The sequence below is a fragment of the Aptenodytes patagonicus genome, chromosome 5, assembly GCF_965638725.1.
Source record: "Aptenodytes patagonicus chromosome 5, bAptPat1.pri.cur, whole genome shotgun sequence".
NCBI classification, from domain to species: Eukaryota; Metazoa; Chordata; class Aves; order Sphenisciformes; family Spheniscidae; genus Aptenodytes; species Aptenodytes patagonicus.
In genome coordinates, this window is record NC_134953.1 from 33476950 (window position 1) to 33494327 (window position 17378).

The 17378-nt window shown below is 41.4% G+C and overlaps 1 protein-coding gene across 3 annotated transcripts in view; it reads left to right on the forward strand.

The window, feature by feature from the left end:
* INPP5A (inositol polyphosphate-5-phosphatase A) overlaps positions 1-17378 on the forward strand; it is a 260525-nt gene that overhangs the window by 153376 nt on the left and 89771 nt on the right. For all 3 annotated transcript variants that reach the window (XM_076339286.1, XM_076339284.1, XM_076339285.1), the window contains exons 7-8: positions 4139-4191; positions 12152-12271. In XM_076339286.1, coding sequence (XP_076195401.1) covers positions 4139-4191; positions 12152-12271 — 173 coding nt within the window. The remainder of the gene's footprint in view (positions 1-4138; positions 4192-12151; positions 12272-17378) is intronic.

Here is a 17378-nt window from a genome sequence, read left to right on the forward strand (position 1 = left end):
GGATGTCTTGCTGGAGAAGTGGATGATGATTGACAACAGGACTCTTTGTCTCATACACTTTGGCTGCACAAAACCTTAAGCTAATTGTACGTGTGTGAGCCCGTGGCAGCAGGAAGGTCACATCCAAGGGAGAAAGGGATCTGGCTGATCTCACTGCGAGGCTTCTCACTGCCATCTTAAAAGGAGAGGTTCCTGAGGGCTGGGAAAACAGTCATTTTCAAGAAGGGTCCCAGGTGGCCTCTCCTCAGTCATCGGAAGGTGATGGAGCAAATCTTCCTGGGTGACCAGTTGCATGGACAAGGGGAGTGCTGTGGATGTTGTATGCATTGACTCTATCAAGGCCTTCGATGCAGTCTCTCACGGTATCCTTGAAGCCCAATTGCTGACATGTGTACTGGGTAGGTGGAGTATAAGATGGCTGGAAAGTTGGCCAACCACCAGGCTCACAGGGTGGTGAACAAAGTCAAGCTGGCAGCTGGTGGTGTTCCTCAGGGGTCGATGCTGGGATCTGTACTATTCAACCCCTTTGTTAACTGCTTGGAAAACAGGATGGAGTGCACGCTCAACTTTGCAGATGATGTCAAGTTGGGGGAGCAGTCAATATGCTGGAGGGCAGGGCTGCTGTTCAGAGGGTCTTCAACAGGCTGATGGGAACCTCATGGAGTTCAGCAAAGGTTAATGCCAAGCTTTGTCCCTGGGATGGGATAGCCTCATGAAGCAGTACAGGCTGGAGGTGACTATCCAGAAAACAGAAAAGGACCCGGATCTTGTTGGACAGCAAGTTGGACATGAGCCAGCACTGTACTTTGGCGGCAGAGAAGGCCAACAGCATCCCAGGATGTGTTAGGTCCCAGGAAGGGACTCCTCCATCTATTTGGCACTCCAAGGCCACATCACATCTCCAGTGTCTGGTTTGGGAACCCCTGTACCAGACCGACTCAGGCAAACTGGAGCAAGCATAGCAGAGGCACCTCTGGGGTTGGAGCACGGGATGTGGGAGGAGAAGCCAGAGAGCCCATCTGTGCCGCCAGGAGAGGGAGGAGATGGGGGACCACACTGCTGGCTGCAGTGGCCAACTAGTGGCTCTTGAGGGATGGGGCCAGGTGCCTCTGGGTGGTGTGCAGCAACAAGACAAGGGGCAGCAGTCATCAGTTGCAGCAAGGGAAAATGTGATTTCACCGTGAGGGTAAACAGCAGAAGAGGGGCCCAGAGAGGTTGTGGAATCGCTGTCCTTGGAGATGCTCAAAACCCAGCTGGATATGGCTCTAAACAACATGATCTAGTTGGCCCTGTTTTAATGTTGCATCTTTTGAAGTACCTATTATGTTGCCAAAGAGGAAAATAGCAATTGAAAAATGACAGCTTGATTGAAGACATTATCTTGGGCCACATCATAGGCTTGGACAATGTAAGTTCTATGTATTGTTCTTCAGTAATTAAAAGTTCAATATAGTTATTTTTAAGAATGAAATGACAGAGCTCCCCTTTTTTGATTGAGATTAGATTTAAGCCAATTTTGAATGCTTTTAGTATTTAATTTTTTTCATTGTTTTGCTTTTGAATAAATGTTGACATTTAGCCAAATCTCAGCTTGTAACTGTGCTGTCACAATCATCACAGAACTGTGAATAGAAGATACCTTATGGGATTTGTAGTTCAGCCATGAAAGCCGGACTATTAGGAAGATTTGGTGTGTTAGCCCTCCAGCCAGCCATTCCCTGATTGACCAGAGTGATTGCTGGATCTACAGAAGAGGTTATGAAAAAAATTACAACAAAGTAGATATTTATTCACAGTCACCACAGAGTTTTTCTCAGTTCTCAGTTTTTCTCAGAGCTGCAGTTTAAGAAAAATCAAAAGTTGGGCTCTCCTAAGACAAAAGTATAAGGATTCAGTGAAATGAGTTCCCCTCTGAATGTATCCATCAGCTGGATTTCAGAGTAGTGAACTGTTAGGATTTCCTCCCTGAATATAACCTTATTAGACCTAGGCAAATTTACTTGCTTTCAAAAGCCCAAATTCTTAAAAGATTTAAGCACCTATAAGCATCAACAAACAACTGATGTTAATTACTAAATATCTCAAAAACACTTATCCCCCTCATCTGTAGTTACAAAATTGATGGAGTCAGCTGCCAGGAGTCACCAGACAGGTCTGCGGGGGGATGGTGGTGTAAACATTGCATACACTCAGAAGAGAAGTCCATTTACTGTGTATAATCCTTCTGGGTTTAGGAGGTTTTTCTCCTTTTGTCTATAGGAAATCTTTACATTGGGCTAAACATTTGTTTTGTTAATTTATTTTATTCCCTCTTAATATATGTCCTGTGAGCTGCTGAAAGCCAACTGTAAGTAGAGACATAAGAACAGAAGAAAGCTGTTCATTGTGTGTCCACAGTATCAAAATATGAATCAAAATTCACTGCATGAAGGACTTTGCTGTTAGTCACTGTTCTTGGACTGGACGGTCTTGAGAGGACTACTTCCTTGTGCTGCCCACTGCTGTAGCGATGCAAAGCTGGTAAAACTTGTGCAGGAGAAGCCTCCAACCCTTCTTTGGCAGGGCCAGCACAGCTGGGTCCTCAGGTAAGCAGCCAAGCTGCAATTTTCCCTCTGGCTCTCGCAGTAAAATTTGGCTCTAGCAGTCTGTGTAGGAAGGTCCCACAAGCCTGCAGAAAGGCGATTCTGAAATTGCCACCTGAAGTAAGAAATACTAAAAACGGGTTTCCCAAAATCTGGAGTTCATAACTGTGCGTAGATTTTGTAGACAATTTTTTACTTGTTAGTTTTGTAGCATGTAGGTAACACTTTTTCCACAAAATTACAAGCTCTCAAGTTGAGTGTGATCAATGAAATAAGCTGTCATTTACAAGTAACTTTGCACACTTTCCTGGGTTTGGATAGAAGAGAACAACTGCATATCAGTAAATAGTTTTCACATTCAAGCTTTAAAGAATAAGCTATTATTTATTCAGTAAAATAAACACTTTAAAATCTTCATAAGCATAGTTGGAATGCAAGGAGAACCCCAATGGGAAAGGGGCTCCAGTAAAGGAGTGGTGGTGTGTCTGGTTGGTCTTGACTGTGGTTACCATGTTTGTGCCTGAAGAGGGGAGGAGGTGGGAGATAGGTAACTGGTATCTGAAGAGTGATTAGGAAACAGACCATTTAGATTTTGTGAGGCACTTCGCTATCTCAGCAGTATTTGGGACATTAACATTTCATGAGGACCGTCTGTTCACAGTGAGGTGGATAAATACATCCGGCAAGTCTCTTCTGAAGGCAGTGCTTTAGGAGGGGCTTAGGAGAGCAATACCCCTGAACGGGGGGGATGCTGTGCTATAGCTGGCACTTTATTCATAATAAGGAGTTGCAATCTTTTGCTACAAAATCATTGGCATCATTATTTAGGCCTGTCTGGTGCAATATTCATTACCAGAGAACATTAGCCTAGCCCCACATTCATTGTTAACAGTGAATAAGTAGGATGCAGAATCATGTCTTTTTGTGGGAGGTTGTAATTTATGGCAGTGGCTTAGGAGTGGTGCTGAAAAAATCCTTTTGCTGTATCATAAGTGCCATATGTTGGCATGAGCTGATTTGTGGCTTTCTCACGGATGTTGCAGTTTTGATAAATGTAATGTTTTACCATTATTTACATTCCCCTTAACTTTTATAGAAATACCGTGTGGGTTGGCTCAGCAGGAGAAATAGCTTTCTAGCAGTTCTCATTCATTTTAATTTGATGTAAATCTCTGATGACATTTTACAGTTCAGGTAAAATTACAAAGAAGCCAAGACATTTGTGCATAGGCAGTAAAAATTTGCTGGTTTAGGCTAAGCATAAATACAGTTGTAAAGCTTTTCTAATAGGTTATCTTTCATCTATAAACAACTACCAGGGCTTATATTAATTTTACATGTAAGTTTATAACTGCTGCAGGACCAAAAATATAAATAATTCTAGGATTTATAGGAGACACGATACATGTTTTCAAGGTACCTCAGTTGGTGTGTAGTGCTTTTTAGTTACAGCGTATGGGTGAACTTTGTTTTATTTTGTTCTCTGTATAAGTATGTCTCACTTTCACAGTAATCCTTTACTTAAGGTAACTGATTCTTATTTGCTTATTTTTCAGTGCAAGTGGTCCAGAAAAGGTTTCATTCGAACAAGATGGTGTATTACTGATTGGTAAGTTACATCCTTAAGTTATTTCTGATTATGTGTATATTATGTATGTTTTTGTTAACAAATATTTCAAAGAAGGAATTTATATGTATAGATTGGTCTATTCATAGAACAGATTGGTTCCAAAACAGTTGCTTTGCTTTATTATTTATTGAACACATAATGCTCAGTAAGTTGTAGTGATGCATAACAAAATGTGATGTTAATACTCACATGTATGTGCAATTAGCATGGGATAATTCAGGTCATAAGCAGCTTCTCAATCAAGCATGAGCAAAAAAGCTTGGTGTCTGTGACCAAGGCCACAGGAGTCAGTGTGGAGCTCAAGGCATCCCCCCACTACTGCTCCCCATCACACCTAATACAGCTGAGGCTCTACAGCGTCTCACCTGGGTCAGATACCTGTGCCTGGCTCTATGCAGCCCTTATGTCTGGGATTTCTGAGGAAAGAGATTGTTCTCTACGGACTCTTTAAGCCAGCCCTTTAAGGCCAGTCCAGTTTCCACTGAAGTCAGTGGAGGGACCCTACCTGTAAGGAACGCAGCTTTTTAAAATCAGTTCCTACTATACTACTTTTACTGGAACAGAACTTTTTCTTTGTCGTATTCAGGTCAGGATTCCCATTTTAAACCCAAGGCATGGTCCTGTTCTCTGTGAGATTGCTTAGTTTCATCCTAGAGTAGAATAAAGCACCTGGCAGCCCAGCACTCACTAGTAGGATTTGATGGAGGAGCAGCAGAGAGCAGGCAGCACACCTCTTATCTGTGCGCTCATAGACTGCTGAGGAAACATCCCATCGAGCAAGTCTTATTTAAGTTCAGTGTAACCTGGCTGTTGTCAAAGCAGAGTTCCTCATAAGATGTGCTGTGAAAATCTACAGAAGAAAGAAACATTTTTTGCTCTTGGGATCATCCAACAGCCTAAAGAGATGGGGGCTGAGGGGAGCAGACAACTGTATGAAAGTAGAAGTTGAACGTCATTATGGTGTTATATGCTAGATCACTGTCTTTGGAAGAAGCAGTACCAACTAGTGTTGACAAGAGGTGTATCTCATAACTGAAGCTATTTACTATCCCTGTTTGAAAATGGTATCTTTAATAACAATAATAGTAGTAATAGTAGTAGTGTATGTTGGGGGGAGCAGCTGATTATGCAAAACACTATACCTGAGAGAGCTTGAAAGTTTTCCTTGTCTTAACACAAGGAGGGCTCAAACCCACAGATGGTTTAGATTTCTCTAGTCCTACCTGGAAATCTGACCATACTTTTTTGCCATTTAGTCATAGTTTTGGTCTCTACTGCTTATTTATGTTATAGTCACCTAAATGTATGTGAACATTCAACATTTTTGCCTTCGTCCTGTGGTCATTTCATGTCTTAAAATTGTAAGCTTGATTTTAAAGTCTGATGAATGTTCACACAGGCTGACTTTTGAGTGCTGAACCGTGTTCTTGCTTGTTTGCATAAGCATGTTTATTAGATTAAGAAAACAGTTTGTGAAAAATTAAAAAGCAGCAGATTTTCTCCTTTTACAGACTTTTGACCCAGAAATCAGGCAGGCAGCTATAGGATAATGTAGGTTCTTGTTAATTTTTCCAGATCCATATGACATAGCATGTGATTCCAGCAGTAGAGATCTGCAGAAGTGGGTATTTAGCACCAGTTGCTAATCTGGCCTTTCCTCTTATACCATGACTTTTCCAGGTTCTGTCTCTCCTATCCTCTTGGATTTCCTCTTTGCAGAAAAAATAATGTGAATTTATTTTTAGGCTTTTCCAAGAAAAAAATGCTCTTCAGAGATAGGTTTAAAGGAAATGTTTTCTTGCAGGTTGATACTTAAAAAGGATAGCTCTTGGAAGGAGCAGTCTGTAGCTAGATGTTCTGATCAGATAATATACTATGCTTATGTTTCCTAAGGGTATATTGGGAAGTAAGAGTGAGGAGGCTCGCAGCTTTTTCTGATCTGCAATGGGGTGAGCTACGGTGGTAGTTTTGTGTCTGGAATAGTCTGCGATTATGATCCACATGATCTAACAAGATCTCAAATGTTTCTAATGGAAGTTGAAGGGGCAAGTTACTGTGAACAATTTCTGGAGAATGAAAGTGAAATATTGTGGAAAATACAGAGGGTTAGAAAATACACCTGATTAGGTCTAAGTGCATAATGTGTCTGTTCATGGTATCGTGTTTAAAGCCAGTCTATGTGCATACGCATATGAACAAAGTTCTGGCCATTTTCATAATCGTGGCTTTTGATCTATACATTTCTACATGCTAATAGTTCAATAAAAATATAGCCATGAGACTTGTTGTTAATACTTCTGTGTGAATCCTTGAAGGGAGCTATTAATTTTCCCTGCCTAGGAAAACTTCATTATAGAATGTACCTCATGCCAAAAACAGAGGGCTTCCAAAAACCCAAAAAAGTGACCTTAAAAGATTTCAGAGAACTGTCCCCTTTTTCCTCCTGTGTGATTCAGTGATCTGCCCCAGTTGAGTTCCTCTGTGAATCCAGATTTTTCACATCCGTTATTCTTCATTAGCTTATCTTGAGTGTGAACGAAGAACTAAGGAATCTCGGGGCACTCAGAGATTTCATTTTAAGAAAAAACAAAAGAGAACTACATAACTACATGCACTTTTTTTTTGCCTTTTGTTTTAGTATCTTGAATATAGGGGGGTGGGGGGGTGGTATTTATTTCTATTCCAGAACTATAGTTCTTAGTGTTATTGTGTTAATAGGTGCAAGATAGTGCCCTGAATGCATTACAGTCTTAAATACAGTTTACATATATAGTTTATATTTGGTAGGGAGGATGGAGTAGAGAATACATTTATAAAATGTAGGTATGGCACCAACCTGGGAATGTTTGCAAGTATATCAGAGGTCGGAATCAGCCATCAAAATTGCTTTGATATTTTAGAGAAAGTAGGATTTCAAGATTAAAGTCAGGGAAGTGCAAAGCATTGTACTTTGAGAGGAGAATTCAAAAGCACAAATACAATATTGGGAATAACTGACTCATTACCCATACTGTAGAAAAGGATCAAGGGAGAAGAAATTGAGTATGTTCATTATTATCTTACTGAGATGTGTTAATAGATACATCATGTGAAGGACATGAAGGGGGGAAGGTATGGTAATTATTTAATTGAGTGCTGCCAAGGCCTTTGATAGAGTACTCTGCCTTGTTTTGAGTGCTGTGCTTTAGGTAAGCTGGAAAAAGAACAGGAGGGTCAAGAATGGTAGGAGTATTCAAGTAGGAGTTGAAAAAATTTGGCTCGCCACATCTGGGAGACTGGTTGCTGTCTGTCTCCCCTGCAGAAAGGGCAGAAGGAAATAATTTTTCGTTTGCAGGAAAACAGTTCATATGATGAAAGTTTTAATTAAAGGACAGGGAAATTGTAGGTGGAAGGTCCTTCATTAGCGAGTTTTAAGAACAAGCACTTTTTAGGCAGATGGGGATGGATTCACACCTTCACACAGGAGGTGAGTTCGTGAAATGAGGTCTCTCCCTGTCCTACAGGGATTCTTTCTGTTCATCCTTCAGACAGGCAGGAACGGACATCTCAAGCCATATCTCCAGATTATGTTTTGTAGTTATGTACTAATTATATATCTTAATACGAAGGTTAGTAGGACTAATTTATCATCACTGTGAGTTCATTCAGCAAGATACGCTGTTCCCTGTAGCGAAAAACCCCCCACCAGTATCTTTGGAAGAGGCCTTTGTGCCGGCTGCTTGGTGACCTGTGTATCTTTCTCGTGCATTCGCTGTTTTGACTGCCTTTACTTGCTGTGTCTAAATCTGTTCCCTGACTCCATCACAATCTGGGGAATCTCCCTGTGCACAGCTTGGGGTTTCTGCCTGATACCTCTCTCTGCCAAAGTCTGTTCCCATGTTCTCTCTGGCAGCCTGCAAACTCATTTTTGAACATGAGATATGTTTGCCTTCTCTGTTGTTTTTTATCTCCACACTGAATTCTCATACAAGAGATGTCTGTGCACAGGACTAGTAATGCAAAGTCAGAATGATTTAGCCATTTGTTCAAATTCAAAATGCTTGGCTCCTATAAAGGGAAAAACTGGTTTTTAAATCTGAGATCCCAGGCAAGGTAATACAGTCAGATGATGGGGCTGAGCTGTGGTTCACCTCACAAAGAGGACTGAAAACTCACTAAATGGACCTTTCATTAGCAGTAAGGCCAAGGGAGAGGGAAGACACTGAGGACATTCAGTGGATTTTTCTGTGAAGAGGCAGCTTGAAATCCGTAGATGGCTCTGGGCTAAGCCCAAATGGTGTTCATCAGTGAAGCAGATAAATGAGAACATGTGTTTTATTGCTTTATCTAGTAGCATCTCTGCATTTAGCTTAATCTAAGGTGGAGAATGCATGGTTTTGGAGCCCTTTGCAAAATGATCGGTATGTGTCTGCGACTACTATTGAAGATAAGAGCTGCCGAAAGGGGGCATAGCCACAAAGTACACAGTGCCTGGAAGAGCAGCGCTTGGCTGAGGAGCATTTCTGTGGCCATCAGCATGGTTTCAAGGGGTCTCAGACAGGAAAACCAAGAACCCGCATGTCTGTGAAGGGAAGCTGACAGAGATCCTTTGTCCATGGAGTATGCCTGAGCTGCCAAGGACAGGAACAGTACTGAAGCATACTTGGACAGAGAGCTTAAAACAGGTCTAGTATGACTACCCCCATCCTGCTTAAAAATGTCAGCGATACTGGACTTCTATTAGAGCTGTGGCAGTTTCATTTTGCCTCCATTCTTCCCATAACATCTTTTCTCATTTAAGTGCTGGCTACTTTCGATCAGCTACAACCAAATTTTGCCAGCATTTTTTCTGAATGTGAGAATAAAGCATTTTAAATAGCCTTGTCTCTTATAACAATCCTCTAGGACAGACTTACCTCTACTCTGGTATGTAATTTCTGTTTCTTCATAGTTTAAAAGTTTAAAGAAATCTATTCAATTATACCAAGGAAATTTTTTACCCTTGTCGGTCCAATGCTAGTCTAATAATTACTATTAGTGTTCGTGGAACCTACCCAAAATGTATTTTTTGAAACACTAACCAAAATTGTGCCCTCAAAGTGAAGTGCAACAGCTTTTTTAGCACATAGCACTATTATGCATGTAGGAGCTAATGGGGCATACCACTTTTTGCAGGTGCTGGAGGGACCTTTCCAAAACTTAACGTTGTCAATGCTGTCCCTTAAGTGTCACTTTTGGAGCTTCACAGGAGACACCTTTCCTTCAGTCCTTCAATGCAGTATGCAGGAATTCCTGCATATGCTGGTTTGTTTGAGGGGTTTTTGTTAGGGGGTAGTGATGTTGCTAAATCTGTGTGAAAAGAGTATTCCAAGTTTTCTGGTTTCATTGTGACTCGCCATGTCCCATTACCAAAAGAGCTTAATAGCAAAGCAGTGAGATGATAGAGGTTTTTAAAAATGCAGACCAGGTCTCTAGGACACAAAAAGCCATGAGCAGAGTAAATAAAAAGCAGAATACCAGCTTGGCCTTAACAGCTGGATAGCTTTCTGTTTGCCACTCAGATGTGTCCTGTCTGTCAGCAGTGGGAAACCAGAGTTCAGAAAGACAGCTTGCCTTCCAGGTGACTCCCAGCCCACTAGAAGTGACACCTTATATGTGATTAATGTAGGTGACGGTAGGAAATTCCTCCGTCTGGGCATGTTTATAACAGAAAATTCCTTCTGTGTGAAGGTTTTCTGCCACAGTGAAAAGTGGGATTGTGTGAAGTTTAAGGTGTAAGACTATGGTTGCATACTGGTACATTGTAAGGCTAGCCAGTAGTATTATTGTTAAAAATACTGTTACCAGCCAAAATCAGCCAAGTGGTGTGCGGTCTCAGCAAATTCCAGTCCCTGTGTCAAGGAACTTATGCACTAACACTGAAAAGGATGTAGTTATAAATAGCTGTCACAACAAATGGATGGGAAAATAGGGTGGACACATAGTGATCATAGGAAGTCATGGATCTGATAGGGCGGGTCCAGAGGAGGGTCAGAGGGCTGGAACACCTCTCCTGTGAAGAAAGACTGAGAGAGTTGGGGTTGTTCAGCCTGGAGAAGAGAAGGCTCTAAGGACACCTAATTGCAACCTTTCAAGATAGAAAGGGGTCTTAGAAGAAAGACAGAGAGAGACTTTTACCAAGGCCTGTAGTGACAGGATAAGGGGCAACGGTTTTAAACTGAAAGAGGGTAGGTTTAGATTGGACATAAGGAGGGGATTTTTTACGATGAGGGTGGTGAGACGCTGGAACAGGTTACCCAGAGAAGTTGTGGATGCCGCATCCCTGGAAGTGTTCAAGGTCAGGTTGGATAGAGCCTTGAGCAACCTGATCTACTTGAAGATGTTCCTGCCCACAGCAGGGGGGTTGGACTAGATGACCTTTAAAGGTCCCTTCCAACCCAAACCATTCCGTGATTCTATAATTTAGCTTTTATGTAGGGGGGCAAAATAAGGTATTTCTGTTTCACAGGGGTTTGAAGTTGGTGTCATTGATTAAGAAGGAACTTCCAGAATATCTCTATTTCTCTTGTCCTCAGCCAAACCAACAACCACAGATTTTCCACAGAAGCAATACGATTCTTTTCAGAAATCTCTTCTGTCAGTGTTTGGCCACTGGGCACTGTAACAGCAGTCCTCGACTCCTGGGTGTTCCTCCTGGAGGGCAGAGCTCCCAAAGCTGAGACAGCGTTTACCCTTTGGGGTTATTTCCTTCTACAGTGCACTACCAGTAGTTGGTAGGGGATGCCAACGCGATGGGCTTTGGCTGAGCCAGCCCCCAGCCAAGTGAAGGGACCGCAGTCTGACTCCCTGCCTCACTGCAAAGTGGCAAAGGATGAGTTAATACTCCTGTCTTTCAGGTTAGAAAGCAAAGCTGTGAAAATTTACAAATTTTACTGATTTTCTGAGGCTAGCTCCTCATCTAAGTCCTGTGAGGAGTGGTTGAGGGAACTGGGGTTGTTTAGCCTGGAGAAAAGGAGGCTGAGGGAAGACCTTACCGCTCTCTACAACTACCTGAAAGGAGGTTGTAGCGAGGTGGGTGTCGGTCTCTTCTCCCAAGTGACAAGTGATAGGACAAGAGGAAATGGCCTCAAGTTGTGCCAGGGGAGGTTTAGATTGGATATTAGGAAAAATTCCTTCACCGAAAGGGCTGTCAAGCAATGGAACAGGCTGCCCAGGGAAGTGGTTGAGTCCCCATCCCTGGAGGTATTGAAAAGACGTGTAGATGTGGCGCTTAGGGACATGGTTTAGTGGTGGACTTGGCAGTGTTAGGTTAATGGTTGGACTCGTAAATGGTTGGTCTTAAAGGTTTTTTCCAACCTAAATGATTCTATGATCTTATGATCCTGCAGGCACAGTCCAAGTTAAATAGCCTGTATCCTCTTCTCGACGGGAATTAGTGCACAGATTGACCACTATTATCTTGGCCTTCTCCACACAGGGACAGATAAGGAGTTGCAGTGGTATGATTTAGCCTTTAATGTCAGTAAAATTCTCCTGTCAATAGCTTTTCATTTTGTTTATTGCAAAGCCACAGTTCTACTACGTATTTAGCTACAGCTTTATAAACTTGAAGTTGTTTGTTTACACATTCAATTTTGTTTTAAAAATATTTTAGTGGGAGGGTACTGCTTGATTTCTGTGAATTGTAACGGACAAATAGCTTTTCATTTTCATATTATGCATATTTTAAGCAAAAGCCTAGATGCAGTCTTATCTGTGGATGAGTTGTCATAAGTTTGATGATAGTCTTTGACAATTTTCCGATGATGATAGCTTAATTTGCACAGTCTGTGTGAGTAAATATTAAGGTAACATAAGAGAGAATACAGTAAGTGTTATTATGTTGAATGCTTTGCTGATGCAACAAATGTTTTTTTCTTTTATCCTGAATCATTTTATTTTTTTTCCTTTTTTGTCATAGTGCCTTTGACTTGGTAAACATTCATCTTTTCCATGATGCTTCCAATTTAATTGCTTGGGAAACAAGCCCATCGGTTTACTCAGGAATACGGCATAAGGCTCTTGGCTATGTACTTGATAGGTATGTATTAGCTTTTACTAGCCTCTTTCAATCTTCTGTGTTCATAAGCAGCATATAAAAGATGTTTCAAAAGGCACACTCAGAAATGTAGAAATTATTCTGTGAACTGAAAATGATCACTTCTTATCAGAATTTTCTACACAGTGCCAATTACAGATCAGTTTATGACACTTACTCTTTTAAGCTAAATTACTGAGATTGGAGAATCTCCTGAAGTCACCAGAACTTATAGAGTAGAGAGCAGGTTTACTTTTTAAATGTGTTAATTAGATTAGCTTCTTTTTAGTCTGCGTGGAGTCTAATAAAGCTGCCATTCAAGTATGTTTTCATTTACAGAATAATAGAGTAATTCCAGTTGGGAGGGACCTCTGGGAGCCTCTTGTTCATCTTCCTGCTCAGAGCAGGGCTGACTTCAACATCAGATCAGGTTGTTCAAGGCTTATCCGGCTGAGCTTTGAAAAGTTCCACACACGGTGATTTGCAGCTTCTCTGGGCCACCCATTACTGTGTTTGACTACCTTCATTGTGAAACTCTTTCTCCCTAATATCCAGTTAGAATTTCCCTCAAAGCAGTTTGTGTCCATCGCCCCTCATCTTTTGGTGTGCGTTGCTGAGAAGAGTCTGGCTCTGTCTTTTCTGTAACTACCAAATAGATAAAGCCAGCTACAAAATCCTCCCATAGCCATCTTATCTGTAAACTGAACAAATCCAGCTCTTTCAGCCTCTCCTCATAAGTCACGAGCTCCAACCCCCCCAGTGTTAAACCCTGTGGTGTTTTAATCCCAATACTAGCTGAGTGCAGTCGGCAGCTAATCTTTTTCAAGCAGCAACACAGCATTTGTGTGCCATCATCACTGTTATTAATAACATCATGGTTTATAATGGTGTTACAGAGTTGATTCATCTGATGGGTGGTACAATGCAGAGGATAGTCCCAAAAATAACCCAACAATTTACAGCTGCCCTAATTAGCAGTTATAAAGTCAGAAAAAAAGCTTTTTCTTGAGTAAGAAAAAATTATTTCTGCGTGGGCATACATGTATTGGCAAAGTAAACAGGTATTTCTCTTACAAGGTACTGCTTGACTTCATGTTTGCCTGAGAAATAGAGCTTTAAAGTGTCTCTTCAAAGCAGCCATGGCATACACTGCAATCTGTGGCATGAGATGGTGCTTAAAACAAATTGCTTAGGCTGGAAAAAAAAAAGGCAGAGCACTCTACGTGCTGTTTTCCTGCCCCAATCCCTGGTGTCTGGTGGCCCACGGTGGCGTGCAATGTGCCAGGGCTGCCTCCGACAGCGGTGCCACGAGTGCCGGCACGTGCCAGGCTCAGAGAGCTCTCTGCAGCGAGACCCCAGACAAGCGCGGGACTGCTGTTGCCCTTCCCCATAGCGAAGCTTGGGCAAGGGTCACTTGGCTGATCTTGCTGTGGGGCACCGAGTGCTGCGGCATGGGAAGTCCCAGCCCAGCCGGTGGGTGCTGAGCCCCATCCCATCACCCAGCACAGACTGGCGGTGGGTGCCACGTCAGTGACGAGGGCTAGCACATTGCAGCTAGCCGAGGGGAGGAGAGCAAGTGCCTGGAACTCGTGGGGAGTTGTTGCTCCACACGACTTAGACCATGGTCAAGGGGGCTGAGAGGAAGGACGGGTTCGATGTGTCTCTTCCTTCTGGCATTTGCTTGCAGCCTTCCCTGTGTATGGCAAATGCAGTGAGGAATTCCCCACCAACAAGTAACCGTTTACTCTCGTGACTCTCTGGCAGCAACCTAGAAGTTAAAGACACTCCTGAAACAAATTATGTGTTGAAAAGTATCTTTGCGTATGCAGTGTTGTCATTTTTCCCTATGTAGATTTTCACTGAAAAAGGTTCTGAAATGTGGAATGGGGTGTAAATACCTTTTCAATCACATTCCATCCAAAGTTTTATTTCTTTCTGTAAGTTTTATCTTAGTTAAAGACAGGCAGATATTTTAGCAAAAGAGACTGCATTTTCCGCTATGTATAAAGAAGTGCTTTTCCTGTGCACCCCAGCAGAGGGCTAAGGAGGAATTTCTCCAAAATAGCATTTATTTTCACTTTTGGGGGGTGATACAAGGATGAAGAGGAAAAATCCAGTATGTCTTCTCTTGTATCACTTGTAAAACCTGTTCAAATCATCAGCAAACACTGGAGGCACTTGGAAGGTTTGCAAATAGGTGGCATGCAGTGGTTTATAAAAGATCCCTTATTTAGGGGACAGAGACGCAGTAAGATCAGGATCTACTCTCAGTGCAGTTTGAGACACAGATACTTGAGTTCTGTTACGTAGAGCAGTGTGGGAAAGGTCTATTTTTATTTCATTTTTTCTTGGCTCCATCGGTCTCCTCTCCTTTTCTTACGCTTTGCATGAGGAAACTTTAGCAAACCTGTATAAACCTTTTGCATTATTTATTGCACACTTGTTTACAGCATACAGTGTGCTTCATTAGCTAATTTTGGCTTTGGACCTCCCACGATGCCCTGGCAAGGGTAAGGTAATAAGACTGTAGTATTAGTGTCAGCTGTGGGTCAGAGATGTCATGATGGTATATCATTAAAATGTGACACTGCCAAAAAACTGCCCCAACTCCCCTGTCCTTAGAAAAGAAAAACTTCGATTTTAGGTTGCACACTACTACTGTGAGCTTGCATTCAGATGAATTGTTCATTTTGAGAGAGCAGCCAGCCGCAGATCCGGACCTCCATAGTGAAATGATGGGCTGACTCGCACAAAAGGGGAGTTCTGTAAGAGCAGTGAATAATGGGAAACCCCTTTCATCGGCATTGCTAACCTTTTGGCAGCCACCAGCAAACTCTATTCTGATCTGCTGATTGGGGAGGACAATACACTGAAGCTCACTTTGAATGAATGCTACCACCAACAGTGTCCCCATTCAGAGGGTTTTGGGAACCATCTTTGACCATTGTCTGCCATCACTCCTTCAGACAGTAGGAAAAGGGAAAGTGAGAGCGTCTATAGGGGGAAAAGTACTTCTTTTCTTGGCTTTAATCTCTCTTTAAAGCTTCATAGATCTACATTTCCAGCTGAGCTACTGGAACTATGCAGTGTCAGAGAAATACAGAAGAGAGAGGTTTCAAGCTGAGCTTTTAAATCCCCTTATCTGCATGAACTAATAATGCAGATTTAGTGCTGTTAAAAACAGAGACTGATAAGTCTTTCCTTTAAAGCCTTTAAACTGCTAAAGAGCATTTAACAGCAATGCAGTTCAAACCCAGTGAACAATACTGAGAAGGAAAACAGTTTAATGAGCTAAACCTTCACTGAATGAAACAGAAACACCTTCTCACAGTTGATTTAGGTCACTGTGGGAGTAAGTGAAAGCACAGTTCTGTTCGCACTGCATCTTCATAAACATGAATTAAGTACAGCCTTTTCATGTAAGGTAAAAGCTATCACAGGAGTTTGAAATACAAAAAAGAGAAGAGTTTGCAAATAAAGCTCAAATGAATTTAACTGTTAAAATCATCAGGGAAGTTGGTTTCGCCAAAATTATTTTAACTGCAAGGTTTTAACACATAGGCACAAAGCTGCGCAACATCTCTAAATTACTGAGAAGGGGATGGGTTAGGGGGGAAAAAACAAAAAGTGTTAAGTGAATGATTTAAAGTTGCCGCTGAAAGTTTTCTCCTGAGGGAATCTATTAATAATCATAATAACATGTTTCGGGAGTAGAAAGGTTTAATGTTACAATGGTGTTTTGAAGTGATTTAGCTTTAATAATGTTAAAAATATAGCAAGAAGAATGCTTTTAAAGACAGCTAGCTGGTATGTGCTGAGCCAGATTGTTTTTAGCATTTGCCATTTAGTAAGTGTGAAGAAAATGTGGTGTTAGATAGACTCTTTAAAGACTAAGAGAGTTGGAATTACACTGGTGTTAAGCAAATATTTGCTTGTATATTTACAAATACATGTACAGTGTTATATGTAGAAAATTGGCGTGTGTAATGAGTCTTTGTCAACGCTAATGTAAACCCAAACTAAATTCCCAGAAGTCAATTATGTTGCTCCAGATAGACACAGATACAGTCAAAACTGAATTTGCTTTATCAATGAGAATAAGAACAACTGCTTGATATTTTGTGGGGCAAAAAAAATTCTTCCAGGTCCATTTTGGATCATTCCCATGTACAATTAGCCCTATTCGCATAATACTTGCATTTTTGTATTTTCTAAAGTTGGAAGGTTTAAGCTATACATGAGAGTAAGAAAGAAAATGTAATTTACATTTTAGTTTAGTCTTTCATGCATCTGCTGTAATTAATGCTTGTGCATATGTCATATTAATTAATCATATTGGCATACTAGTCATGTCCTTTAGACACTTGCTGGGGAAAAGTTGTCTACTGAATTTAATAGCCTGGCTAGGGAATGAGTAGAAGCTGTAGGATAGGGTCCTTTAAAAGTATTAGAAGAGAGTTTGCGAAGGACAAGGACGTGAGATGTTAGCCTGATACTGTGGTTCTTGGTGTGCCAGCCATTTAAACTTCCTGAAATTATCTAGAGCATTCAGATCCATAAAATGAATGTGTTTTTTTTAAAGAAAGTGACAGTGCTCTTCTGTTTTCCTATTGAAATGTTCCCTGGCCTAGTTCAACAGAAACATTTTTACATTACAACTGTGAAATCTTGGCATAAAGCTCCCCTTTGTGCCCTTCATTATTTTCTCACAAATATAGTCCATTGTCACATAGCTGAAGTTAATTTGATCAACATTGGGACATTTAACTTTTATGTCCGGTCAAAGGAGCTGTTTCATGCTCATTTTGGGTATTCAAAAGAAATGATTGCCAGAAAAATAATGTTACTATTAACAATTCAGAGCAATTAGTTTCCCAGGGAGAGGCGATGTGATGCACCGGCTCCACACAACTATTCTTTGTCATTTTATGGATGCTCATCAGTCAACTGTCACATCTTCTCAAAGACCCCTCCAATCTAAATGTTTCTCTTTGGGCTTTTCCCAGAACTAGCAGCTGAATGAGCAAAAGAAAAGCCACTTAGTTTCTAGGCAAAGGAAAACTTCACTCTAAAGATCTGGGTCATTTGAGAAGATCCTAGGAGTAGCTCG